At 43.5% G+C, this 27,882-nt stretch overlaps 4 protein-coding genes and 1 pseudogene across 6 annotated transcripts; 3 read left to right on the top strand and 2 right to left on the bottom strand.

Moving 5' to 3' along the window:
• Positions 1-31: 31 nt before the first annotated feature.
• On the bottom strand, positions 32-4,151 carry LOC110979029 (monocarboxylate transporter 12-like; annotated as a pseudogene). Its single transcript, XR_015428275.1, has 5 exons — positions 4,026-4,151; positions 3,026-3,280; positions 2,795-2,937; positions 1,588-2,471; positions 32-1,420 (listed from the first exon to the last, which is right to left on the bottom strand). The product of XR_015428275.1 is annotated as a monocarboxylate transporter 12-like (transcript).
• LOC110979579 (monocarboxylate transporter 13-like) lies at positions 3,916-20,927 on the top strand. 2 transcript variants are annotated; one of them, XM_022235522.2, is made up of 5 exons: positions 3,916-4,256; positions 14,479-14,733; positions 15,534-15,677; positions 17,394-18,281; positions 19,333-20,927. In XM_022235522.2, the coding sequence occupies exons 2-5, from the start codon at positions 14,523-14,525 to the stop codon at positions 19,452-19,454; spliced, it is 1,365 nt and encodes a 454-aa protein (XP_022091214.2). In that variant the 5' UTR covers positions 3,916-4,256; positions 14,479-14,522; the 3' UTR covers positions 19,455-20,927. The 2 variants fall into 2 exon arrangements, with proteins under 2 accessions (XP_022091214.2, XP_022091222.2); XM_022235530.2 differs by lacking the exon at positions 3,916-4,256 and adding an exon at positions 9,623-10,463.
• Positions 12,299-12,859, top strand: LOC147796112 (uncharacterized). The gene has a single exon (XM_087148943.1). The coding sequence runs from the start codon at positions 12,299-12,301 to the stop codon at positions 12,857-12,859; it is 561 nt and encodes a 186-aa protein (XP_087005069.1).
• On the top strand, positions 12,859-13,353 carry LOC147796111 (uncharacterized). The gene has a single exon (XM_087148942.1). It carries the CDS (start codon positions 12,859-12,861, stop codon positions 13,351-13,353), a length of 495 nt encoding a protein of 164 aa, XP_087005068.1.
• Positions 20,928-21,385: 458 nt separating the features above from the next.
• Positions 21,386-27,315, bottom strand: LOC110979573 (peroxisomal membrane protein PEX13-like). Its single transcript, XM_022235508.2, has 4 exons — positions 27,175-27,315; positions 23,363-24,141; positions 23,120-23,245; positions 21,386-22,823 (listed from the first exon to the last, which is right to left on the bottom strand). Exons 1-4 carry the CDS (start codon positions 27,270-27,272, stop codon positions 22,396-22,398), a joined length of 1,431 nt encoding a protein of 476 aa, XP_022091200.2. The 5' UTR covers positions 27,273-27,315; the 3' UTR covers positions 21,386-22,395.
• Between the last annotated feature and the right edge of the window lie 567 nt (positions 27,316-27,882).

The raw sequence follows: 27,882 nt of genomic DNA, 5'->3' as shown, positions 1-27,882 counted from the left end.
CAAAGAGATCGTATCCTTGCATGGTGCCACCGCAAGCTTTCCACCTTAGTTGTCTGTCACCATGAATAGCTTGAAATCAAATCTGATGCTCATAAAGGTGATGATGGAAGATCAATATAGTCACTGTTATTGTCTCATAAACGCCTTTTAAAATCAGAGATTCCCAAGTGCACGACTGATCTCTAGGCTCAGTGTTGGTGATTAAGTAACAATGCAATACATAAATAAAGACTCTACGACAACTACCTGAGAGGGTTCACAAGTCAAAACAAAATGAGATCTGTACGTGCGGCATGCCACGATATTTCAAGGGATGACAAACTATATAAGTCCAGTACTTATACATGCGTAGTCTTACAAAAGCTTCTGATGAACGATAATGCAGCACAGGCTTAGACACCCTCAATGTTATGTAATTAAACTATTCTTGCTTGGCTATACACCTCACATTTAAAGGAAATGGAGTTGCTCTATTTCTTGCTTATATACAAAAGAAACGTTTGTTGCTAAAAACTGCTTGTTACCTGAATAACTCATTGTAAAATACCATGGAAATTATCCAAAAGCAAGCAACAGCATTACGATTTAAAAATAAAAGAAATCATTAACATTTCTGAAAAGAAACACACTGTTTCAGGAGAAATATAACTCCATCTTTTTAGAAACTAAGTTCGTTTTTATCACAGGCTCTTTTGTATTTTTTATGAAAGCCCAGGAGTGCCATCAAGTGTATATTTTCAAAAAGTGAGGTATGCTTTTCAAAGTTCATTCTTATGAAGTACATTTTTCAACTTCGTTTCTACGAGATATCTTTTACTCAAGTTTGTCTGTTCGAGATATCTATTGTCCGGTTCGTTCCCGTAAGATCTATAAATAGAAATGTCCCCAAATTTGAAGAAGTTGTTTTCGAAGATTATTTATAGTTCCTTTTTATGAGTTATATTTCGGTTAAATTTGTTTTGTGAGAAATAAATCAAAACCTGAAAATGTAATGAAAATCAACTTGGAAAAATATATGGCATAAAAACAAACTTGATAAAAATATATCTGGAGAATGTTTGTCTTCAGAATGTTTGTCTCGAGCGCGTAAAAACGAAGTTAGAAAAACTATACCTCCTAAAAACGGACTTTGAAAAAATATACTTTACTTTTTGAAAATGCATGCTTGATGGCACTACAGGGCTTTCGTAATTTTTGAAGAAAGTCCCTATTCAATAAGCTGGTATCGTTTCTTCGGTTAAAGTAACGATGGAAAAGCTTCAGTCGAACAGTTCCTGCTCGAGCGGCAGAGTTTCTTTTCAGTGCGTTGGCGCCTTGGCGCACATGGACTCGACGAGGTACAAAGGAATTGACAGCAACGTCACCCCGCCGTACACACACAGGGCTATGCTGAAACTCCCCGTCAACTCGTAAACCCATCCTAGGAAAATCGAGTAACAACATTTATTTTAACTCTATAGTTAAAAAAAAAAACAAACAAAAAACAAAAACCAAGAATGTGCTAATTAAAGCCCATGGCATCTATGCAGGAGGTACACACGGAAAATGATATGTAAGACACTACAGCATCAACTTAAACATACAAACCTGGTATCAATCCACCAAACATCCCGGCAACACCCCTTGCCAGCCAAGGACACTAACAAGACGTTCATCCGTTGTTAAAAACCGTACCTTTACGTCAATAGCCTGATATAAAAATGCGAAACTCAGTCCTATCACAGCACAAACGGCCAACTGGCCAACGAAGGGTCGGATGAAGGCATCGATGAGGAACGAGGCGCCAACAAGCGACGCCCCTAAGCACTCCCAGAATGTCATAGACGGTTTCACGTCAAGCTGCTGCAGGAAGGGAGCCACAGCCTTGCCAATGACGTTGCCAATGCCGAAAGATGTCGGCAAGAACGACGCCTCAGTCTCGCTCAGCCCCTGAAGTTGACCGTGCGACACCAAGAACACCACGAAGCCACTGAAGGCGAACGCAGCTGTGCACCTCCCGGCCACCAATAAAACGAACCTTGCATCAGCGAGCACGGCGAAGTCCATAGCAGTCATACAGCTTGCGTAAAGCATCATCGCCTTGCCTTGATGAAGGTAATCATCCGATCGACTTGCACCATCAACGGTGGGCATTTCGTTACTAGGGCTACTCCCTTCTCCCTCTTGCTGATCATTTTCTCTTTCCTCGTTTACCGAAACTGCTTGGTACCGATCAGTTTTGGTTGAAAGGGAGGATAGGTCTCGTCTCACCAACAAACTACCAGCCAAAAGATGGAACGAGACACCTCCTAGCAACAGCGTGGCTCCTCTCCATCCATATGTCTCCAAAAGTACCTGGGTTATTGGCCCGTATGCCATCATACCAATGGGAAGACCCATCATAGATAAGCCAACAGCCAATGGGTATTTCTCTTTGAAGTATGAAGCTGTCACAGCCATACCGATGAACAAAATGAGGGCAGAACCTAGACCTTCAAAAAACAGAAATCGGAATATGAGAGCCAATTAAACGTCATGAAAGTAAGCAATTTTTTTAAATCTTAGCTCTGTCACTGCTGTTCAAGTCATTTTGTTGTGATTGGCACACTGTCTGTATCGACTTTGTATCTGTGTTTCAGAGGCCTTACACATAACATCAAATCTAATGGAATTACTTTCTTCACGCTGAGGATGACTTGGAAGGGACTTTGGTATTTCCACAGGACTCTTCATATAGCTCTTTTCAGCAACTTTGATTCATTACTCGCACACTGGGCATCGTCTTAATTTAATTGAGATAGATTTAACAATTTACCTGAAAGTCCAATAATGAAAATAGTAATTGGGAAAACGCTGGGGATACCGACGCCAATAGAAGGCCAAGCGTCTGGAGAACTCCGCCCAGAACCATCATGGGACGGCTTCCCACGAGGCGACACAGGGCTCCCACAAAAGGACCTGTTGAGAGGTAGAATAAAAAAAAAGATGAACATCCTACGACGTCTCTGGAAGCATAAATCCCACGAGTCAACCTTCAAATGCTCACCCAAACAGTTTTGCATCATGCCGTACAGGACAACGGTCCAGCCTACCAGCCACAGATCGGTGTCCAGGTCGTTCGTTATGGGAATGAGAAGGACACCCAGCCCCTTGATGTTACCCGCGAAGGTACTAAGAAACGCCACCGCCACCATGATCCAGCCCCATTTGTCGCTGTCGTACTGGACGGTCGTCTGGGAAGCCATCACAAACGATAAAAACCTCGACCAATTACAACTTTGCAGTCCTGCAAACAGAGGATCTGTGTGAAAAAAAAGATAATGCCCCCGGTACGTGACATACCAGTCGTGTTTTTTTTGGGGGGGGGGTAAGAGGAATAGACCTTTTCACTAATAAATTCATAATTATGCACGCATGCACACAAATGGCCTTGGCGGCAAAAGTGTGAGCGGGCCATTGAAACATATAAAGGGGTGTGATTTTGATCATTTTCTCTCAAATTTTCTGTCTTTGTTTATTTTGTCTTCAGATAATCCAATCAAATCGTTTTTGCTATTAGTTTCTAATTTAAGCTTGATTTGTAGTACCCAGTATAAAGAGACTTGACAATCGTGATTTCTCCCGTGAGCACGAGATGGCGTAATCGAAGCCGGTCTCCTTTCATGCTGTTTTATAGAAAAACCGATTTCGTGGGATTTTCTGAAGAAACAAAATGAATAGAAGCCAGAAAACCTTGCACTTGTGAGACGACAGCATGTACAGGTATTTAACACTGGCTACGGCTCTCCGCTGCTGGCTCTTTTGATCAAAATTCGAAGCCGTAGTCGCAGGAGGCAGGACCGAATTATGTCTACCTCTATCATGCGCCGCCCCACCCCATACAATCCCACGTATTATGTAAATTGACACAGGCTCTGCTGGGTGAACATACGTATTAAGTTCGGCGCTAGCGCTGAAGATTACTGTAGTGCAATTGCTACGCTCAAGTTGGCTCGGCAGTCATATTATGGTTCACCATATTTGATTTCAAAAGATCATTGACTTACAAAACAATCCTTTTGGCGTCTTGTCTCCGTCACAAAAGCTCACGGGTATTCCTGTGTACGACCCTAAACAATAAAGCAAACTAAGTTAAAGGAAACATACGTGCTGTATATGTAGCACGGTGTACTACATAAGCTGTACAGCTTGGCTTTAGTAACCGACGGTGAACTTCTATGTACAAGACTACATGGACATGTATATGACTTAGCGGGATTGCCGTGTTACCTAAAACAGTGAGTAACCATAACACTATCAGTGGCTATCCAACGTATAAGGGGGCCTGGGTACGTGCCCTCCAGTGAAGGTCTGTGTTCCCCAGGCGCCCCACGCTCCAAAAATTGAAACGTAAACGACCTACATACATACCACAGCTCATTTGCTTCAGCATTATAGAGCCGTGGGAAAAATGATGCAACCCTGGCCCTGCGTACCCTAAGAACGAGCATGATTTTATATGGTTGCCCTGATTAAATTGTGTAGTTTGTTGGATTTCACGGCATAGCATAATGGCGAAATTAGGGTCCTGGTGACCATACGGTCACTGACGTGAGTTCTGCTACTTGCTGTTCGCAGCACAATGTGGAGCCTAATTTGATTTGCGATACTCCACCAGTGATGAAATCCTTGTTCCTGCATCAGTACCGGTACTTACGAATCCAGTCATCAGGGCAACGATGACCTATACTGCCCATTGACCTTTTGTGTGTTTGGTTTTCAGTCCGCACGCGGACCACGGACGTAAATATATAAAAAAAACAAAAACAAAACCTGGGCTCGCAGCGCCTTTGTTTGAAATAGAAGCCAACCAGCGGCCATTTTACTAAGCCGAGTACAAATGCGCGGGTTGGCTCGCTTCCAATGACGCCAGGCAGAACAAAGGCGGGCATTGCCGGGCAAGCTTTGTATTCGGCTCGGTAAAATGGCCGCTGGTGGATTCAATGATCTCTATGAGCTGATTAAGGGCATTGCGAGTCCATTTTTTTAAATACGTCCATGACGCGGACCCGGTCACCTTTATCAATGGTCAGTAATGGATATCATATGGAATTCCATATCTGCCGTCGCCCGTCGTCCGTCGCATTTTGCCTTTTTGTTATGTCCCAATTCTGCCATTTACCAGTTCCAAACATGCCATTTTCCGTCGTCCGTCGCCCGTCGCGCGTCGTGCGTCGTCCGTCGTGCGTCGCCCATCAAATGGGTTGCATAGGACCCGCAAAAGCCGTTGTTTAACAAATGACAATGTGATGACTCCATTTACTTCTAAAGATCTTTTCCGAATAAGGCATGTACAAATCCCCTCCTGCAAAGCATATACTAGTCACATAATTAATTCCAATAATGCTAGACTACCCCTGCCCCTTGACAAGAAAATATCGCCTCTCTGAGAATGCAACCAAGTGTCTTTTGGGGAAAAACATTTTCAGCAAAAATGTTCCGGCTAACTTATCCACGGTGTTAGTTTAATTTGCAGACTGTAAAAATGTGCCGGCTTGGTTTCATTAAATTCCAGGAAGAAATCTGCCAACCGATACAGATTTTCCATCTTGTCCTCTCAATTTCACCTTGAAATCCAGAAATACTAGACGTGCTGTGGATAACAAACTGTTTATTAAATGTATTGTTAGGGGGCATTTACCACTTGGTTTAAGTTTCAGAAAATATGACGTGTTGGTTTTTGTGGGTGTGTATGCCATGGTGGATAGACCAATGAGAACAGGTTGTCCAGCACATCAGCATTATTTATGGGGCTAACAAGTAACGTTACTGTTTAAAAGACTTCTGTGAGCCAACCTGCAAATAAAGTCATGTCTAATTTGGAGTATACAGCAGATTTCATCATAGGTATACCCGCCCTCAAAATAATGTTGAATCAGTTCGTCTCTTATGAAAACTATTGGGAATAATCTATTATTTACATTCTGTTCTGTGGGATATCGTGCAGGGATAGACAGAAATATCACATAGGCTATAGACCTAAAGTCTGGCTGTTAACGAGTAAAGTTACGTCTAGAGTAACTAAGTTATCGAGAAAAACAATCTACCGTAACAAAAATCTATTTTGTTTATTTATTTATGTAACCAAAATGGTGTTATTTCATATACACGTTGCTTAGTTGATGTCAGGATATTATTTCTTCTTTCAATTGGAGTTTGGCGCAACTGCAAAAACAAATACATGTACATCTTCTAGTTCTATTGCTAAAATGAGAGTCAGGCATGGTGGATCGATCGAACAAGGACATGTACATGTGAAACGATCATTGGTCATAGTTAAAAATACCACTGCGCAATCGTGACAAAAAAAACCACGGGCGACGCACGACGGACGACGCACGACGGGCGACGCACGACGGGCGACGCACGACGGGCGCCACACGACGGACGACGCACGACGGGCGACGCACGACGGCAGATATGGAATTCCATAATATCATGGACCTTGTGCAAAAACCACCGATCTATAATCGGCGTCACAACTGTATTGCGGGTCTCTTGAAATGCCACCTGAATGATTACGATCCTGACGTATTATTTCGGCTCAGGCTAAGAAACAGGAAATTAGTTATATTGTTGACTTCCTGTATCTGAATGATATAATAAGGGGATGCAGACATCCTGAATGAAGGATAATATCTTCTTCCACGTACGTTATCAAAGATGACGATATCCCGAGGATTGGACCGTGGCATCAAGTTACTTGGAATAACCATCCAGGATGTCAATGCCTCACGTAGACTTGATATTCAAGTAAACTTAGAAAATAATATCAACACTAATGCATTTATAAGACATACATTCGTGCTCTATTTGAATGTGGTGCACAGTCCTCAGGTCTGACTTGCAATCAGGTTGAAAGTATCGAAAGAGTCCAGATAATTCGCATAATTTCCTACCCAAATGTTTTACTATATAAAGATGAGCTTTATTGCTACAATATCAAATTACTCTCAGACAGACGTGTTGACCTTACTATTCAATTTGCAAAAAGAAAGTTAGTTTCTGAAAGACACCGTCCACTGCTCCCGAATTGTCTACGAAACAAGCCCAATCATTAACATCATTAACTTCTGTTTAAGATGCACAGGAGGAGGTGGATTACGCAAGAATGAGATATGCAAAGCTTTACATTTAGCAGGATTAAGTTTCATATCGTGTTTGGAACGCCAGTCGGCACGTAAATTGATATTGTGATTTAACACTTGACTGTGCTTGTTTATAATCTCAAGAATAATCAGGTCACCGTATTACCAACGATTTCCAACTGCTTGAACAGCATCGTGAGTTAAATCATATAAAATCTGGTACACTGTATTATCTGACTTGTACATATAGGCCTACGTAAAAGCATAATGAAACCCCCCGGATAAACTGTTACTATTTCGTGATTCGGGGCCATAGAGCTATACGTAATCATAGCTCTGTGGTGTTCGGGGCACTCTTCAATTGATGCACAGCGACCACCATCTCTGAAATGGAATTTCCTTAGTGCCCCTGTTATCCATTGAAAATTGTGCATCAGTGCAAGGCGTCTCTTATATTATGCGAAAGCTTGCCCCGAATCACGAGGTAATAACAACCGTGTTTTTAGTAAGGAGAATTCAAATTGTTATATTCACGTAAATTCAAAGATCTCAGTGTACCAGATTTTATTCAAATTCAACTCGCAAAAGGTTATAGGCCAACATATGTGCTACAATCCAACCCTCGGGATATCATTATCTTTGATAATGTACGTGGATGATAATAGCCTGTTATCCTTCATTCAGGATGTTCGCATCCCCTTAGTACATAATAAGGGGATGCGGACATCATATAAATCCACATGGCTTCATTCCGATGAACCAAAATTCAGTCACTGAAATCAACTTCAATTTGTAATCAGCTTTCTTTCTTTGCTTTTCATTTTTAGGCCCGTTTCAAACGTCGTGCTTATGCCGTGTCCAATACAGTTCAACTTGATTTTTTGGAAAATGTGATCCCTGTTCGCCCAGGTTGTATTGTGTAATTGGGGTGTGATCCCTGGCTACATGGTGTTTCAGGTTAATGGCTTCTGGCTGGCGCCCCCCCCCCCAACAGAGATATTGACAAATGGGAAGAGACTCCAACATAGGGTTGAGTGGTTCAGTTAGTAGAGCACTGGTACGGTATTCCAGAGGCCGCAGGTTCCATTTCCACTCCAGTCAATTTCTTTGTTCACCTTTATAATCATTCATAAGCACCTAGTCAGTTTACCTAGTTGATTTATTTCATGATTTTTTTGTATTCAGCAAGGCATAAGCACGGCGTTTGAAATCAAGTTTGGCTCAGCAAATTGATTTTGAAATTGAAAAGTGCCTTGGATTCCCCATATGAAAATGTCAACCTTGCTTTCACTTCAACATAGCCGAACTGTGAATGCCAATACGAGCGATTCACAATAGTGCGCCTCCAAGAGTTTGCAACGTGTTGGCCAATAACAACGCGCGAAATCTGTCGACCCTTTTCAAACGAGCATTGGGTCGACAGATTTCGCGCGTCGTAAGCCTCATTAGCATATGTGTACAATGTACATGATAATGTTGTGATGGCCAAAGCTTACGTGGCCCACACTCTCAAAAGATCGTACGTGTCCTATTCTTCCTGGGATTTGGCCTTGCTGCCACGAGCTGCATCCCTGTGATTTCAATCTATTTTCGCACTTTCTAAAATTCCAGTCCAAGGACAAATTGCCTCCCTGGCTAACAGTATAAGGATGGACCACACACAGTAGTTGCAAACGATCAATATTTATTTCCTTTCTTTGGTTTTTCGGAAATTCAAGTATAATGCGGAACCTGCTGCAAGAGGAGAAAGTGGAAACGTGTTTGGTACCTGATACACAAAGCTATGGAGATACTCTTGTTCTGCCTTGGACTGGTCCCTGTCCCAATTATAGGCCTATAGGGACCGGTAAACAAGCTGCGGTTTCATTACCCGCTACCAGTCCCTAGGTTCAGAGGATGTCGGTAAGACGTCTGGAGACTACGTACCGGACGGGATCCAGTCTAGTTCCACCTTTCAATTGAAATACATCACGTAAAATCCGAATCCTGAAATTTCTCCCTTTCCTGCTGCATAGCAGATTAAAAGTCAACATTACCATGCAGGTAAAGTTGTGCTACATGTATTCTAATCATAAAAACAATTTTACATGATTCTTTCAATCAATTTGCCCATTAAAAATCTGCACCGGGTGTCTTTACAACCTCACAATACACGCAGTAGAAAAGGTTAACTCTGGCACAGTCACGGTCGTTAGTCACGCTTTTGGGCACACTTTTTTTGTGCAGGTGGCGTGAGAAGTTGGCGTCAATACACCAACTGCTGATGTGGCTTGCTTGATATTATATCTGCATAATTACAAGTCATTCCGTGACAGTCATCATGTGATTCCAGCCTAAAAAGTGTATTTCATAAATTGCAGTGATATCGTGCTATAAACGTTGTACATGCGACATCTCGTATGTACGGCATAATGTGGCGTGCGTACGACGTAATATATCTCGCAAGCTCATGCATAAGATACAAATGCTATGAGATCTAAATTCTTACAAGATATTTGTCTTACGTACGAGATATTTGTACGAATGTACGAATCCAAATACCTTTCATCTGGACCGTATGCTTAAGATGCTTTAGGTTCAGGAGCGAAACGCGGCAACTAAAGGATGCGCATTACGAATGGACTAAGAAACATGCATACTATTAATGTGGAAGGGCGCCCGGAGCTTACGATTTATATCAGGCCATTTGGAATTAGTTTTTAGGTTAACATCACCGACCGACCCGATTTTCCTGGCTGCCCCGATTTTTGAAAAGACGTTTTATATGTTTTTAAGCGTGTTTTTCATCATAAGGCCTACCAGTGTATCATGGTGACCTATAAACCCAGGCTTAAAGGGCACCTTTTGTGTATGGTGTACAGTACAGTAGTCCGCATTACCTTCGCTCGTCGCTGGCTTTGCACAGATTTTATTTAAGGAAATACGTCACTATCGGGGTCACAGCTAACGACGCGTAGAGCATTGTGGTTAAATTTCAGTCAGGCGCGCGATCTCGCTCAATCTGCCTTTTGTTAAGTAGAAAAGCAGAAAAATGCATAACCAAACAATGTTCTTTCTGCTTTTTGAAGTGGCAGAAAAGTAGAAAAGTTGAAATTGCATGTTACCAGAACATAAAATCTGCTTTTCTAGTACTCTGATAGCAGAAAAGCAGTGGCCACTTTTCGTCCTCCATTACCCGGCCATATGCGGCGGGCACAGCACACTAACATGAATGTTATGTACATGATAATGCATATAGTGAGCGAATGCTGACGTGCAAGCTGCTCGTAACGTGAACCGCTTTATCTACTAGAGGAGTTACAGATTGAGTCGGCGGAAAACGCTTGAAAAAGACAAATTTCGTCTCTGGTCGCTGTGGTGAGTAAACCGGCACGTATATTTTAAATGTTATAATTTGAGATATGTTGAGATGGAACGTGCTTTTGGCAAACTCTGTTGGGCCAATATATGGTTCGAACATTGTTTTAAATTCGGAACACTTTGACCGCTAACATTATTTTTCTACCTTATAGGAGCACACTGCTCTGGATGTACCCAAGTGTACTTTAAAACGCGTACTCTAAAACGTTGCTTGCAGACTGATATTAGTTAAAAAGATGATCTGGCAGTAGAATATGATTTTCCACACAGCTACCCATTCTAAATGCCCTTTTCCCTGAGATTAACTCGGAACCAAAAACGAACCATACCAGCTTGAAGCACAATATACATTTGTAATGCGTTTGTACGGTCTCAAAAGTTCTTTTACCATTGTGCGGAATACAAAGTCGACTCGAATAGTGGCGTGGCTTGCCATTTCAACTATTGATGCCACAAACGATTTGGTTGACATTGGCAAGCAAGCCTGTATTATAGGATTTGTTATCTGTTTGAAGTAACATGGCGCCGATGAATAACCTATGTAAGCTGGTTGGTATGGTTTTCTATAGCCGCCAAAATTGCGTCTTGTCGTCCCGTCGCCACGACACCACGACGCGACGACATCTACGTCGCGTCGCATCGTGGCGACGCCTCTTTTCTAATTACTTTTATGCTGTGTTTAATACATTGTATCGTGCCGTCGTGATGTTGCGTCGTGCCGTCGTAGTGTTGCGTCGTGTCGTCGTAGCGTTGCGTCGCCTGTCATTGTATGGTTTTTATACAGTGTGGGTTAGGCCGACAGAGCTGTCGTAGCGTCGCGTCGTGGCGTCGAGCGACGGGACGACGCGACGCACAATTGGCGGCTATAGAGCACCATAGGTTGGAGCATGGGCTGTGTTCACCGTCAGTTGAATACGTGCATCACGAGCGACTATGCGGAAAACCTTGCCTTGCGTTGTTGATAGAAAGGCAGGGATTTTTATCTCGAAAGAATTATCAAAACATAAAAGACTTTTAAAATTCTTTAACTGTGCGTAAGTACTCTATACCGAGCGGTGAATTTGCCCATAGTTTTGATTTTAGTCGGGCGCTGCGCATTTGGAACGGGTCGACAGAGTTCGCGCAGCGTGATTGGTGAACGCATTGAAAACTCTTGAAGGCGCACTATTATATTGTGAATCGCTCGTATTGCGGATCGCAGCCAATGTTCAAACATGCCCACCAGTGTACACATTCACAGGTGGTCATTAGCCATGCACAAAAAGTAGCTAAAAGAGCTAGAGCAAATGCCACGTGACTGTCTCTCGGCCAGTCGGCGTTTGTTGCCAGCGAAGTGTTCAAAGGCAATGACAACCTCTTGAACCGTTCTAACCATTTCTTTTATGGGTTTTCCTTTACATAAACCACAAAGATAAGTCTTGAAGGTTTGCATGGTGAAGAGGTATAATAGAAAGTAGGTTTGCGGTAGCACTATGGACGTATCTCTTTTGTGAGTATTTGCAGTTCTGAAAAGAACCAGTGGTACTCGACGTTTCGAGCAGTATGCTCTGCTCGTCATCAGGAGAATGCCTGTCCTTGCCCTCGGTATGAACTTCGCCTTGGTCCCGCGGTCCCCTACAGTAGCAGACATCATCCAGACTGTTGAGCCAGCTCTTCGCCACCTGAACAAGAGTGCTGCAGACAACGCCCGCCTCGACATCAGCGAAGCCCTCAAGAACCACAAGCCCGTCAAGCCCAACATCTCCAAGACCGAACAGCAAGCCATCAACAAGCTACGAAGAGATCACTCCATCCACATCCTCACTGCAGACTAGGGGAACGCAACTGTCGTCATGGACAAAGCTGACTATGACCGTAAGGTGCGGGATATTCTTGAGTCGGGTGCCTATCGGCCCCTTCACAAGAACCCCATACCTTCCATCCAAAAGAGATTCCAGGCTAAGCTCCTAGCCCTCCAACGGTCAGACAGCATCTCCATGGCCCTATACCGACAGCTTCGACCCTCCAGTACAAGATGTCCAAGATTCTTCGGCCAGCCCAAGATACACAAGACCGGTATCCCACTCCGACCCATCGTAGCTTCCCGAGGCGGCCCCACCTACAACACCGCCAGGCACCTCACCAAAATCTTTCACCCTCTGGTCGGCAACACCCCACATCATATCAAGAACTCGGACCAGTTCGCCCAATTTATCGACGGGTTGTCTCTACGCCCCACAGACATAATGGTCGGCTTCGATGTGGTCTCTCTCTTCACTAATGTACCCACATCCGAAGCATGCACTGTCGCCAAGGATAGGTTACTTCAAGATCCCTCACTCAGCGACCGGACCAACCTCACACCACATCAAATCCACGATCTCCTGATCATCTGCCGGTTCTATCCCCGGTAATGGCAGACATGTTCATGGAAGAATTTGAGCAGACAGCCCTCTTCTCCGCGGACCTCAAGCCCAGCGTATGGATCCGGTATGTGGACGACACTTTCGTCGTCTGGCCACACAGCCCACAAGACCTCCAGCTGTTCCTTCAACACCTCAACAGCCAACACAACGACATCCAGTTCACCAGGGAGAAGGAACAAGACGGACGCATTGCATTCTTGGATGTCGAGGTTTCAAGACTACAAGATGGCACCCTATCCCGCACGGTGTATAGGCAGCCAACACACACCGACCGCTACCTGAACAACGGGTCATTCCACCACCCCAGCATCAAGACCCCCGTCAACAGAACCCTCGTCTGTCGAGCATACAACATCTGCGACCAAGACCACCTGCAACCGGAACTCCATCACATCTCCACAGCACCACAGCGGAACGGGTTCAAGTCAAGACAGATCAAGACCCAAGGCCCTAGACCCCCTCCAGACCAGCGGGTCTCCTAAACCCAAGGTCAACTCATTAGGCACATCAGTTCTGTCACCCTCCCCTACATAGGCAATACCTCCGACCGGATCCAGCGCATCCTTCTACACCATGGCATCAAAGTCTTCCATACCGCCCCCAACAAGATCCAGGCAGCTCTCCAGTCTCACAAGGACAAGCAAGACCCCAAGACAAAGCCAGGCGTCTACAGGATCCCCTGCGAATGCGGCAAGGTGTATATCGGCGAGACTGGTAGAGATCTCACTACCAGACTCAATGAACACCGAGCCCACAGACGACGGGGGGATCTCGAGAAATCTGCCATCATCAAATACTCCAGCACTGAAGACCACCAAGTCCACTGGCAACAAGCCCATCTCATTGCCAACATAGAACAATGGCATCCACGTCGTGTTCGTGAGGCAATTGAGATTCACAAGAACAGAACAGTTCCGCAAGACACGGGCTTCATCATCAGTGACATCTGACCCCCATCCTCAACCCTTCTTAGTTCGCCTTATGGGTCAACTATACCCTTGGCACCCTGCCCCAGTTCTTCCTTTAGTCTGCCTATGGGTCCTCTATACCCTTGGCACCCATGTTTACCCATCCACAGCCCCATCAGTACTGCCACACGTGAGTAAGTTTACCGCCCCGCATCACCGAGCTAGCCTAATCCCTTCTCCAGAGTTCCCGACTTCACGCATCATCGGACTAATCCCTGTCTCCAGAATCCTCCACCAGACTACTTAAACCTCCACTCCCAGTGAGTATCCGGCATTCTCCTGATGACGAGCAGAGCATACTGCTCGAAACGTCGAGTACCACTGGTTCTTTTCAGAACCGCAACTACTCACAAAAGAGATACGTCCATGGTGCTACCGCAAACCTACTTTCTATAATAAACCACAAACTTATTTGTAAAGTGACGTATGCAAGGCACACGTGATCAAACCAAAGTGCTACATTTTTTGAGTGTGGCAACTTTTAACTGTCAATTACAATGTACATGTACGTGACACACTTATGAATAACAAAAGAACTGGTACCGTGTATGTACTGTACAAATCCCGCTGGCTAGTGGATAAAGCTTCGTAATGTTAAGTGACCAATGAAAATGATGGATGAGTTCTGCCGATCTTTAGGTCTGGGGTGCTGAAGTTGACTGCTTGCATCAATACCATCCAAGATGGCTTCAACTGGTGCAAAACCCGTCATTAAGGACCACGACAAGTGGGGATGGGTAATGGTAGCGGCAGCATTTGTCAACTGTTTTGTAATCTATGGTCAGCTGAAAGCGCTGGGCGTCCTGCTTATTCCGATAAGCAACGACTACAATTGTGACCTGGGGCTCATCGGCTGGATCGCAGTTCTGTACGGCATGGTGCAAAACTGTATCGGTAAGGTCATTTTTCATTTAAGAGCTCATTACATGTATTTGAGTCTGAGATAAGCTAAATAATACATGGTGCCTTTGTCCTATGGCCAGTTGCTGTTTTGTGGTCAAATCAGCTTGAATGGGACCATTTAATACGGCCATATTACTACAACCATTGAAATTGCAGGGTTTTGTTTCGATTCATCATATTTTCACTGTTTTTGCTTGCAGTTTTAATCTGTCCTTTAGAGCATTTTGGGTTTTATGCTAACACACATATCTTCAAGACTAGCACCTAAACCTCAATGGTGCATTGATTTGAACTAAAAACTGCCAGGAGTATTTTTATAATTTAATTGTAGTAAATTTCCATATTTCGTCAGTCTATTGTTACTTAAATACTGTGGTAATAAACCAGCGGCAACCTTTTCTCAGAAATGTTTTCGAAGAACCAGTTTATGGCTAAGGATTTGAACCTAGAAACATGTAAGCTGAACAGTGGACCAGTGTCTTAATTCCCTAATTCACATCGCAGATGCAGCACTCTTAGTTGTCCGAAAAAGCTTGAAAAGTTAATTTTTCTGTACATTTAACTCCAAAACGCTTTTGAGGACAAAGCCCCTCAAAAAGGAAGTCTGAGAAGCACTCATTGCACGGGATACTTTGAACAAGAGAGATGACCTGAAAAACATTATTTGTGACTTAACCCCCCCCCCAAGTAAAAGATTTCTTTCTTTCACTCTGGGTTCTGTTTTGTTTTAAATCAAATGCCAGGAAAGTATAAGATAAATTCTTGTGCACTTGTTTGTCTGAAATACCTAGCACCTGTCGTAGCAGCACTCGCCCGCTTTCTGGGGAGTAGTCGCATGATGATGTTCGGTGGACTTCTCAACGCTGTAGGTATCATCCTAACGGCGGTGTCACCCTCAATTCCACTGTTCTCCATTTTTGTGATTGGAATGGCAGGTAAAAGACGTCTTTTGGAATGCCCATACGTGAATGGTCAATGCCCATGTACGCACCATTCGTGGGGCAAGAATATAATGCCCGTTCTTGTCCTGCGAGAATGGTGGTTACGGAATGGCATGAGCCACCACGTACATTCCTTTTGTCCAAGCGTTCCAACATTTTGTGCGAATTGAGCGTCCTTATTTTATACAAAGTGCAACTTGTTTGTTTTTATTAAGTCCAAATTCCTCACTGTGATATAAATGACTGGTAGAAAATCACTTTAGAGTGCAGGCTGTAGTGGGGTATAGGCCTTTCTTAGTATTTATGCACTTTTTGTGCGCTGGAACTGAAAACGACGCTGTAGGGGACTTCGCGCGAACAAGGTGAACAAGGCGAAACATGAGAATCATGCAAGACTATTTTTCTCCTGCCCGACCAAATATATCGAAAAGACTACATCCAGCAAAACCCATTGTGTCCCCTGCGAGACGAGAATTTTCATGCGATACCAGGCTGCCCTTCAAGGTCCAAATTTCTATGCAAGATCAGGTTTGTTATGCCCAAGTTGGTTTTGCACGAAAATTTGGCCTTGCTTGTGAATGTGGTGTTGTTTGAAAACCTTTTGTTTTGCAGGACAAGTTTGATCCTGCACAAAAAAATTAATCCTTGCATTGAGGAAAAAGGTCATGTATGAGCATTTTGGTCTTGTTCAAAAATAGGTCTTGCACGAAATTTGTGGTCTAGAAAATCACGAAGATAAATACATGTAGAAATCTTGTTTGCGTTGGATAAAAAAAGGGTTTTGAAGTTATTCTGTTTTCGCTTTCCACAACAAATCACAGCCGTGATGGGGCGCTTTTTCGATGCTTGGTGGCAGCCAGCAAACCGTTTCTAAGCAGTCCCAAATTGTTTCATCACGTCTCCTAAGCTAAGTTAATGTGTCTGTGCTTAAGATAACCCCGACAGTAACTGACTGGTGACACCACTCACGGGCTTCTCTGTAAATCATCTAATTGAGTAGGTGTTAGACATATAGGCTGGGTTCGAAGTATTCGTTGCTACTTGAAATTACGCACGAGTGCTATGATTGTGGCTGACTACCCATAGTGTCGTGTGGAGTTCCAAGCCTCAGCCAAGTGATTCGGACCCAGCCTTTACCAGCTCTCATTCCGTAAACTGGAACTGGAGTGTTTGCCGCCACCAACTGTCTACAAGGTCTTCAATAATTGGAAGACCGGAGGATCAAGATGTGCCCAAGGATGTCACAGAAACACCCGGACTTGTAGCGCCCGTAATCGGCCCACATAGGTCTTTGAAGCCACCAGCGGTCATTTTACCATGTCAAATAATATGAAGGCTCTTCGCTGTTATGAACCAAATCTTTCAACAAGTTACAATGGCACGCTTGGCAACAATCATCTTTCCCGCATGGTAAGATGGCTGTCGGTGCATGGCATCACTCGGTATAAAAGCATTGCGATCCCAGATTTTTTCCCCCGATGCAGAGGAAATCACTTCAATACCGGTACCGGATTTAGGCCTAAATGAAATAAAAACATGTTCAATGTAACGTCAGACTGTAATTCCAAGTACCTGAGTTTTGTTATCTTGGTTCTTAAAAGAAATTATGCACTTTTACCACTTTAAGATCGATGCCAAACTGAACGGACTCTTCTGAGTTCCTTGAACTACATAATTATAACTGTACGTCTGGATGATTTTGTTGTGCAGGTGTGGGGTCTGCTTTCTGCTGGTACATTGGTTTTGCTGTAATGGCCTCATACTTCAAGGAGAAGTATCCATTAGCCATTGGAATATCGACAATGGGTGAACCCATTGGTATGATGTTTTACGCGCCCGTTACCCAGGTACTTTTTAACACCTACGGTTGGAGGGGATGCTTAGTCTTACTGGGAGCTCTCTCGGCCCACATGGTTGCGAGTGGCCTGCTGGTTCGACATGATCCATCGAGCCCTACTTTGCCAGACAGTGATGAGGAGTACCAATATGTGGCTGCCAGGGATGAGGAGGAAATCAGCGAGGAAGAGGGTGCTGTCGGTGGTGAGCAAGCCGAGCCCTCCCAGCAGAGAAATGGTTCAGATCCCGACCTTTCTCCGAGGAGCTGTTTCAAGCGCTTTGTCAAGGCAATTGACTTCAGGGTGATGGCAGATGTCAGGTTCGTTTTGCTGATTTGTGGGAGATCTACGGCCACGTTTGCATTCAGCGCATGGTTGGTGTTCATGGTGGCGCAAGGGCAGTTCCAGGGTCTGAACCAAGTTCAAGCGTCATTTCTTCCCACTGCGTTTGGCGTTGGTAACATTGTTGGCAAGTTGCCAATGCCCCTTGCGCCTAAGATTGGCATAAAGCCATCCATGACATCCTGGGCGTGCTTTGGAGCAGCCTTGGTGTGTATATCTTTCCTGGGGGTCGCCGCCGTTCAGCAGGCTTTTGTTGGACAGATACTTCTCACGGGACTGTCGGGATTCGGTTACGCAATATTGTATCAAGCTGAGGATGTGATGGTACGGTTTCTGTCAAGTGATGGTCGGTTAGTGAGTATGCTCAGCTGGCAGGGAATGCTTACGAGCATATCTGGGGCGCTTGGTGGATTGATATCAGGTTTGAATTGTCATTTTTGCTTTAAAAACCTCTACGGCCTAGTTTCCATATCGGCAAAAAGAGACGCAGAGAGCGCCACCAAACAGTATGGAGTTACATATATACGTGCGAAGCTATCTCGACCTATATAGTCGGGAAAGTTGATCATTTTCAAATTTGCCAGCTCTGTCCTTCAGAGTGGGCGGCTACAGATACGCGTGCTTGCATGCACGCCCCTCTCACTTTGTACCAGGCATTTTAATGTGTGTGTGTGCTGCCAACGATGGTTTTAATTCATTGCATATGGAAACTAGGCTTCACTTAATTGTTTGTCTAATTGACCGATCCAGTAAGCCCCACCCACTGCGTACGTGGCCACTCTGGTACTCTTTTGCAATACCACTCTGCGTGCTTCAGCCGCACGCATCATACGCGCGTACGCTCATGTCGGACTTCTGTGCACGCATGGTGGACATTAATCACGGCTGTGATTGGTCAGACAACGGGGGGCTTAATGGATTGGTCTATTACTGATGCCAGTGAAGTGAATGCTAGTGAAATTTAATGATTAAAAAACTTCAAAGGGCCGTGATAGACACTTTAGTACCTCCCAAAATGTACTGAAACTATCTGACAACCCGTTTAGGTGGAAAGCGCACGCTTTTCACAAATGGCAATTTTGTCTTAGTTTCAATGACAATGAGGGCGCTGTTGCGACGGTAATAGTTTTGGAAGACATTTCATTTTTTTTATTAGATAACATCACACTTTTGCTGAGTAATAGGTAGTCCGCACTCAGTGAGCTACAGCTTCAATTGATTATCTTACTTCAAACTCAGAGTAACCCAGTACAATGTGACGGTAGCGTGTCACGTGCCACCCAAAGACAAATGATTAAAACCTATTTTCCTGTATGCAAATTTCGATGCATAATTTTCAGGAAAAACAAGTTTAAAAATGACTCAAATATTGTCTGTCATCCAATGTTTCTTGTCACCGATTCTAAGCACATCCGACAGTTATTGTTACGTTTCTTTCACGAAATGTTTTTTTCTTCTAAATTTTATCAAAGGTTGGGTTTTGGAAAGGACGGGTTCTTTCCTGATATCCCTGGGCATGTTTGGTGGTGCAGTGTTCCTATCAATTCCCCTGTTCATCGGAGAGGCTATCTACACTGAGCGGAGAGCACACTAAAGGAAGGAAAAATGCTACCAAGTTTTGAACATAATGACTGTACAGTAAAGTGTCATAGGGCTTGTAAACTTTTCACTTTTACCAGCTAGGCTTGAACGTGTGCATTGCCTGGTGTAGGCTTTGAGCTATCTTGCAGAGCAGTTCTTTTGTTCCACAGGGACTTCTGTTGTTTGGAAGCAGTACCTACAGCTTTGGACAGTCTGGTGTAAAATATAAAGATCACGTTAATCCAAGAGATGATCAAGTCAGGTCACGAAAATGTTAACCTGTGAAAACACAAGACTGACAGTAAATGTATGGAAGAGTTAACAGCAACACGTGATTTTCACACGATACAAACCTATACCCATTTCGCAATTGCAGCGCAACACTGCTGTGGTCTCTCTCCTGATACCTCTTCGCATTTGCCCATTACGAACCGTTTTCGGTCGAAGGAGATCTCTCCAGAAAGACCTCTTTGAACGCATCCTGAGCAGCTAGGTATAGCTTCTTGTCTGTAGGAATTTCTTTACCACAGTATCCCGTTGCAACTCTCAATTTTTCGAGACTGTCCTGTACAATATACCAGGCTCTTACTGTCAGAAACATGAATAAGGTGTCACGGTAACTGGAATCGCAACTTAACCCTTCAGAAGCGAGATACGATTTGGTAACTGATTTCACAAACTGCCTTTTGAAACAATTATAGATGTCAGTGATGTATGGCAAGAGAAATGTATCACTAAAAAAAGCTTACTCGACCAAGTGTGATACTTGTAAAGTTATCCCACAGGTAACATGCAAACGTAACCTAAACTTTTTACAGTAGGCCTATTCTAAAAGTGGACAGTATTTAGATATTTGTAGAAAATACTGGCTTGAAATTATTATTATTGAAACTATTTTGGTAACCATTTTCTGTTGTAACGTGCGCCGAAGCTTGGTCCTTAATTGCTCCATCGTCCAAATCTAAACAGAAAACAAATTCATGGAACATGAAAAAAGTCATTCATTAGTCTTTGTTGACATAAACCGTCTCATTGCTCATTCATCGTCTTGAGCTGTTGGCATCGGAGTGAGTAACTTGTACTCGGAGAACTCGTTTGAAATGTTCTCGTCGGAGGTGCAATTTTTTTTGTTTTATATTACTGTTAAAATTTTTAAAAACCGCCACCCCTTGATGTTAGTACAGCCTGCTGTTGGATATGCCGATGGTGATTGATCTTTGAGAACTCTAATATGGTCTTGAAGACCTTATTTTGATTGATCTTACAGGGCGTTCAGTATGTTATCAGTATTGATCTGATAGGGCGTCGTCAGAATTCAGTTCTTGGTCAGAAAATGGAAGAGCTCAGATCGCCTGGAATGCGTTTGAAAACAAGTCAGTTGTGCTCATTTTACCCCAATGTAGTTTTATGGGCATGTTTGTTGTAAAGACCAGTGTTTCAATGATATCACTTATTAAACCCTACAAACAATCACGAGATCCATTAATCGGTTCGAATAGTATATTTTTTATTTGTTACGTAGCACTGAAACTTTGAATTTTAAGGAAGGGCTGGGCCAATTGCTCTCAACGTTTGCGTCCTTCCACGTGATGCCGGTTCGCTCGGGCAGATCTTGATTAAATTCATATTGGCTGTGTTTCTTGGGATGTTGCATGAGCTTCTTAGCTCAATGTCTCGCGTCGATGCCAATGGGAGACTTAAAGACGCTGGTGGCAGCAGACATACCTTTTTCTGTGGTTTTCACATTTATTTTCATTAAATATCCGAGGAATCATCATTATCCGAGGAAGATCACATACACAGGCAAGATGTTGAAACCTCGAGAATTTATCTCAGGATGGCGGCATACTGAAAGTAGAATACCGACGTCCTGAACTAATTTTTTAACAGACGAAAGCAAAAGAGAAAACAACCAAAAACGAACAAAACAAAAACACCAGGCAGTTATTTTCTAATTAACAAACTTTATCTATTTTACACCTACAATGTATTAACAGACACAATTAGTTGTTCAAAATTTGCTTACTTCAAGGATAGAAATTGACATTAGCAAAGTCAGTGGATCATCTGATCCAAATAAGGATTAAAAGCACTTTGGAAATGTGCAGATTAACAAGGACGACTGCACACACCTGCGGACTTGTTCAATGGGAAACGTGATACAGTATTGGACCCACTTTGCAAAGAAAGCCTGTAATGATAACTTGTACATGTGCTTCACAATGGTATGGCAGGAAAGCAGAAAACACAGTTATGGACCATGTTAGAATCAATCAAAATAAACGAATCAAATGAAATTCTGGAGGGTCGTTTACAGGTGACAAAATGATGCTAGGCACTTACAACAGCCCTAACAGTCCCTAATTCTCTGATTTTAATATTTTACATACACCCTCGGCATTTAGGGCTAAAGGAGTAAGAGAAGTTATTAACTTATCAGGCAGTGCGAGCAGCACATATTTTACTACTGTAATGACTCCTAGGGCCAACATTATGAAGTTCATATCAACTAATTTTTTTCCATTAGGGTGTGCAAAGCTTTCCCTGGGAAATTGAAAAATGTACATGTATTTGTTCATATCTGCACAGAATCAGATGCACACGTATGCACTGTCTGTTGATCTTTATAAAGTCTAGTTTGAGTGAAATTTATTTCCTACTGAATTTTCCAAATGATGAATGAAAGCTCATAACACCACCATAGGTCTTAAAGAGATGCCCTTTTTATTGTCTACTAAATGAAATGACTGTGGAAACTCTGTGTTTCTTCAAAACAGTCAAGTTGTTTTGAACCCAATAAACTGTGGTTAAACAAACTGGTCAAACTGTGTCTATTTAATCTTCGCAGCCAGTTTTCAACTTTGTTACATGCTTCATGGACATTAACACTGGTTGCAATGGCCAAAAAAAATCGGAGAAAGTGGTTCTCTCAATGCAGGGTTTGAGATGACAATCTAGCCGCTTAATTTTTCAGCCGCCTCCATTCCATCAGACGGGGCACTGGGGCCAACCTCAGTCTGTTCCTTCTCCCAAGCAGACCACTCACCATCCAAACCCGCCGGGAGTGCAGGCCCAGTGGCGTGGCTCGCAGGCGCCTCCACGAAGGCCTCATCAAAGGCTGCCAGGTTGAATTCGCTGTGGCTGGCGGGCAGAGCTGAACTTGCCCTTGTGCTACTCCCCTGTAGGCCAGAACCCATGGCTACTGCCTGTTCTGAAGGAGTTTCTGATTGGGCCTTGGACTCCTCATTCTGTCCCTCGGGGCCGGCCCGGATCTGCCGGCCGCGCCGCTTGCCCAGGATTTTGATGTAGTTTGCAGGGACCAGGCCCGTGGACTGACCATCCACGCTCGCCAACACCCACCCCCTGACTTTGGGCTGCATCTCTGTTTAAAAGAAAAACAGGCTCAAAATCCAAGTGAAGATGGTTGACTGGAGAGGAATTTCTAATCTGTGATGCTGGCAATTCCTCTTCCTACTGTGTCTCTCAACCCTCTTTTGCAAATTTCACTTGACCCAAATGATTTGATAGGTGTGTCAAGCCCAATGGCAACCACACTAACTTGTCTTCAATTCCGACTCATTCAGAGTCACATTAATATATGCACGGTACATTCTGCTCTACTAGAAGCAATAAGAGTGGGTTGTGATTGAGAGCTTTTTGTTGCCAACCTGCACATACCTTTGGGTGCTAGGTTCATCATTGCACCTGCTTTGAATGAAAGCTCATTGCTTCCCTCTGCATCAAAGTCAAACTCTGCCCTGGCCACCACATGATCGTCCTCGCCACTAGCCCAAGCTGGTTGATCTATTTCAAGTAAATAAAAAAAAAACACCATTTGTAATGAGAAATATGGAAGGCAATTAGGTTGTTGAGGCGAGTGTGTCATTAAGTCTTGTGAAGTGTAAGAGGACATGACTTCACCTTGTGTGTCATTCTCAGCAGAGGACAGCAGCTTCCAAATGATGTAAGGTCCACCGACAACCACTGCAAAGAACATGAAAATGGGCCAAGACGGCGCCCCCGGTTTCTTCTGCCCGTTAACTTTCTCCAGTTCCCCAGTCCCTGCTCCTTGTGCTTCCTTCCACAGCTCCTCTGCAAACTCTCGGCTCCGTAAGCCCAAAAACACCAGCAGCCGCCGGTACAGGTAGCGCAGTGTTCGGAAGAGGGCCAGAGCAGTGAAGATGTGGGCCAAGTGGACTTTTAGCCGGGAGAAGTGGTCGGCAACGCCCAGCACCGCCCGGAAGCTGTTGTAAACAGTCTGTAGGGTGGACTCCATCATCATGCTGATGGAGCCAAAGGCCTGGACAATGCTCTCGATGGACTGGAAGGCCGGCCGGCTGTTCTCCTCTGCCTGGCGGAGGAACTGGTTGAAAGCTCCTGGGTCCCCACCACGGCCAAACTGCCCTTGTCCGTAGTATCCCCCTCCCCCAAACATGCCCCCTCCACCGTACAAACCCCCTCCGTACAGGCCGCTGCCTCCGTACATCCCACCATAGCTGCCAAAATTGTTCCCAAAGCCTCCATAGCCACTGCTGTATCCAAAGCCACCATACCGATTGAGAGGGGAGCCGAACCCTGAACTCTGCTGTGATGGACGGGATGGTAATGGTGGTGGCGCCCTGGAAACAGCTGGCCCAGAACCCGATGATCCAGATAAGGCTAGACCAGATGATGACGAATGTTGATTGACTGGCCCTCGTCTGAATGAAACGGTAACACAATGTGAAAAAATTTAAGCCTCTTAAAAATTCCACGCACCTGAAGTTTAGAAGTACTTTTTCAAGTCCAAACCAATGGGAACAATGTCTTGATAAACTTGTAACTAATACTACTGTTACCAGTGGTGTAACCATAATTATGATTCCCAGATGAACACTGCAAATGTGGCATTGGGAGACAATAGTGTTAGGCCCTACCGCATTCTTCTCTTAAAATCCTGCTGAGTGAGCATATCTGTCTCGTTACATGTACATGTAGTTAAACTGAACCATTTTTAAGGATCAACATGATGAATATAATTACAACCGAACATGTTCAAATCCAAAGGCTGATCAAAAGGTCGGAAAGAATTTCATATAGGGACACCGCAAGGCACCCTGTACAGGGACTTGGAAATCTGCGACTACGCGACAGCCATATTTACCCATCGCACTTGCGTGTGATGTCATTCCCAGGTTCGCCGGATGCCTGAAACAGCTGCCTTTTTCATGGGTGATCCAGTGGTAATTTGCTCGGTATCACTTCATGTACTTGTATTGTAGAGGGAGAGTTCGCCTTCAACCTTGTACTGAAATTTGTCACTTTTGCTTTTTTTCATGACGCTGCAGTAGTTTAGAAATATGGTTCATGTTCGGCTGATTTTTTTCCTTATGATAAACCTCCGTGACTGAAAACACAGTAAACTACAGTAAACTCTAAGTCGGCATCGCGTAACTCATCATATCGTCTAAGTCAGCCTTTTGACAAAAGTCCTGATCGTCTGTAATGCATTTCCATTGAAAATTTCATTTCTAAGTCGGCATTTATAAGTCGTCATTTTGTATAAGTCGGCAAGTTTTCTCGGTCCCTTTTCCACAAAACCACAAATATTCCTTTGTGTAGGTAGGCATTAAAAAAAATTTGTGCTTTGGCATCAGTTTCCTTCGGCGTGGTTGCCAAGAAGTGTCAAGTGACAAGTCCCACACTGACTGCTTGACTGATGTCTGTTTATTAGCAGCCCAGGCGTGGTTGATATAAACTGCCACTGGTGAGGAATGTATGTGGTTAGTGGGGGTTCATTACTTTTAGCACCATTCCTATTATAAGGGAACAAATTCTACTTTTTTGAAATGACTTATCTGAACAAGATGTTGGTAATGTCCTCAATCATATCAGAAAGAAAAAAGAACAGGGCTTTTGAGGGACATTTTAGGGGTAAAGCGGCAGCGTACTGCGAAGAGCTGTGAACGACAAATAAGCGAATGTAGTCTGATTCCTTGACTTGGGTGAAGATTTGTTTCCATGAATCCAAACGCCTGGGTCATGTAACCAGACGAAAAAAAGAAAATGGCGTGATTCAACTGAGTGGTTGTCTTTTGCCAAACTCGGGTTAGGAATTTGGAATTTTCTTGCTAAAATATTGTGAAAAACTAGGCCTATCAGAATTGGGTAATGGTTCCTTAAGGTCAAAATGTTAGTTAGTTTGAGAAAGTGGACTTTGTTTCCTTATTATAGGAACTGGGTGCTAATGGTATTATGAACCCCGATTAGTGTGGAACGGAGTCCAGCGAAACGGCACCTCTACAGTTTATATCTGGAAGCGTGTAAAAGTTTGTTTTCAATCAGTGATTTCTGCCCTTTTTGTGCATTTTTTAAAAAGCAGTTGTGTTGTAAAAGGACCAAAATTTGTGTTAGAACCACTTATTATGTCTGTTTGTGTCGAGTTTTGGGTGTAAAGTGTGATGAAAATAATGTAAGATTGGAGCCACTTACACTGCGTCAAAAACTGTGTGCGGCCATCTTTGTTTGTTGTTGTGTGACAAAGTCTCGTCTAAGCCTAATATCTCGCGAGTCTCAACCAGGTTTGGAACAATGTGAGTGTGCTGTTGAAAATCCCCCCAAACGTGATGAAACATATATGAAACGGTGTTTATTTGGAAGCTTGGAATTTCAGGAAGAAAAGGAAGTTTTTTTTTGTCAAAAAGTGATGTCGAACTGGTGCTTAACAGCCTTTTTGTATTGGGGTGCTGTCGAGAAACTGTGCACATATGGTGTATGTACATGTATGTGCATCAGATTGGTGCATGGTGTACGGGTAGCAAGATGCAAATAACAAGCGCATAAACCACACGTTGTTTCTATCAAATGTTATCAAAAGATCCTCTCAAACACGAACAGACTTTAACTTATGACACCTGATAGACTTGATCTCCTATTTTTGTAGCTATTTATTGATGACAAAATATCACGTCAAAATTATGCTTCAGTGATGTTTCCCTCATCACTGAAAATTTCAAGCCCAACTCAACTGACCTGTTACTGTATACATGAACATGTATCCTGTGTTCATTATTGATAAAGTTGTCCATAATAAAAGATATTGTTTACTTTACACTTCCTCTGTGACTTAACCACAAATCTTTGTCCAACTCTGGCATGTCTGGAAGTAAGGAATAAGACTCCATGAGGTTCAAATACATTGATGAAAAGAAAACTTGTGCCCACCCCAAAAAGTGACGGACTGATTACACCTAATTTGAATAACAAAAAATTAATAACTTCACTATACTTACAGCTATTGAGCTAGATTTCATACCATTTGATTTGTTTTGAAATTACCTTTCCAATGGTACTAAAATTGTGGGGGTCAAATAAAAAAAGCTGAAAAGTGCCGGACTCCCAAAGTGTGGTTCCCTGACCACAGATTTCCCAGACGTCTCTAATATTATCATAGGTTCTTAAGGGGAAGATATCCTTAAGGAAGCACAAACGGATGTTTTATCTGGTACGATTGCAGGGCAGCTTTCAAAATGCTGTAGACTAGCGTGCGGAACCATCAAAAATGTGTAGTGCAGTGAGGCCTCGTGCGTTACTGTTTAGCACGTACTCATGAACGCATTGGGTAGGCCCTCCTATTCAACGATTATGCTGTATGCACCATTAAATCATGTGAAAAAATGGCACTGGATCCCACTTCATTTGGCTTGAGGAAGTGAACATATATTCCACATTCGACTGTAGATCGTAAGACTTACCCAAAGTCACCGACTGACGAGAACGAACTATGATTGTATTGGCCGGCCCCTCGCTCCCAAGGTTTCGGTGGGGCGGCCATTTTGATATTATGTACCATAGAGTTTCCCAAACTGAGGCTGCGCTCGCTGTCCGTGGTTTAAGCGCACTTCTTGTGAAATTTCTCGCACGATTTGAAATCTTTTAGGGTTAAGAGAGTTCCGTTTACAGCCAAAGAAGTATCATATCGTCTCAAATGAGTAAAATTTCTAATCTAATTTTATTCTAATACATTCAAATTAATTATGTATTTCGATATGGATCCACTTCAGCGATAATGCCTTGATTTGATAAAAGGAGTGCAAAGGTAACAAGACGAGGGCGTTTTCCAAGTGGGCCCCCTGTAGGGATGCGTTCGAGCAGACGTGTACTCTATCTTACACCCGTACCCGAGTGTAATGCGCAGGCAAGCATCCTGGTCGTGTCAACAGGAGTATCCGCTCGAACGCACGAAGATACGTACATGGCTAAAGAGAGTTGCGACATGAATGTCTCAATGGTTGGAACCAACATGATGGATTGTGTGTCAGTGCACATGGACAATAAGCATATGTACATGTACAATATCTGCATACTATACTGCACTCATAATGACAGCCAATTTTGGTTCCAAAGTCTGAAGTTGGCGTACTCAGCTCTGCTTGGTTTCGTCCTTGTATAGCATTGTCTTA

Source organism: Acanthaster planci, linkage group LG18 (genome assembly GCF_054643075.1).
Source record: "Acanthaster planci isolate LZ-2023a linkage group LG18, COTS_SCS, whole genome shotgun sequence".
NCBI classification, from domain to species: Eukaryota; Metazoa; Echinodermata; class Asteroidea; order Valvatida; family Acanthasteridae; genus Acanthaster; species Acanthaster planci.
The sequence above is the reverse complement of the archived record's forward strand: the minus strand, read 5'-3'. Positions and strand labels throughout refer to the sequence as shown.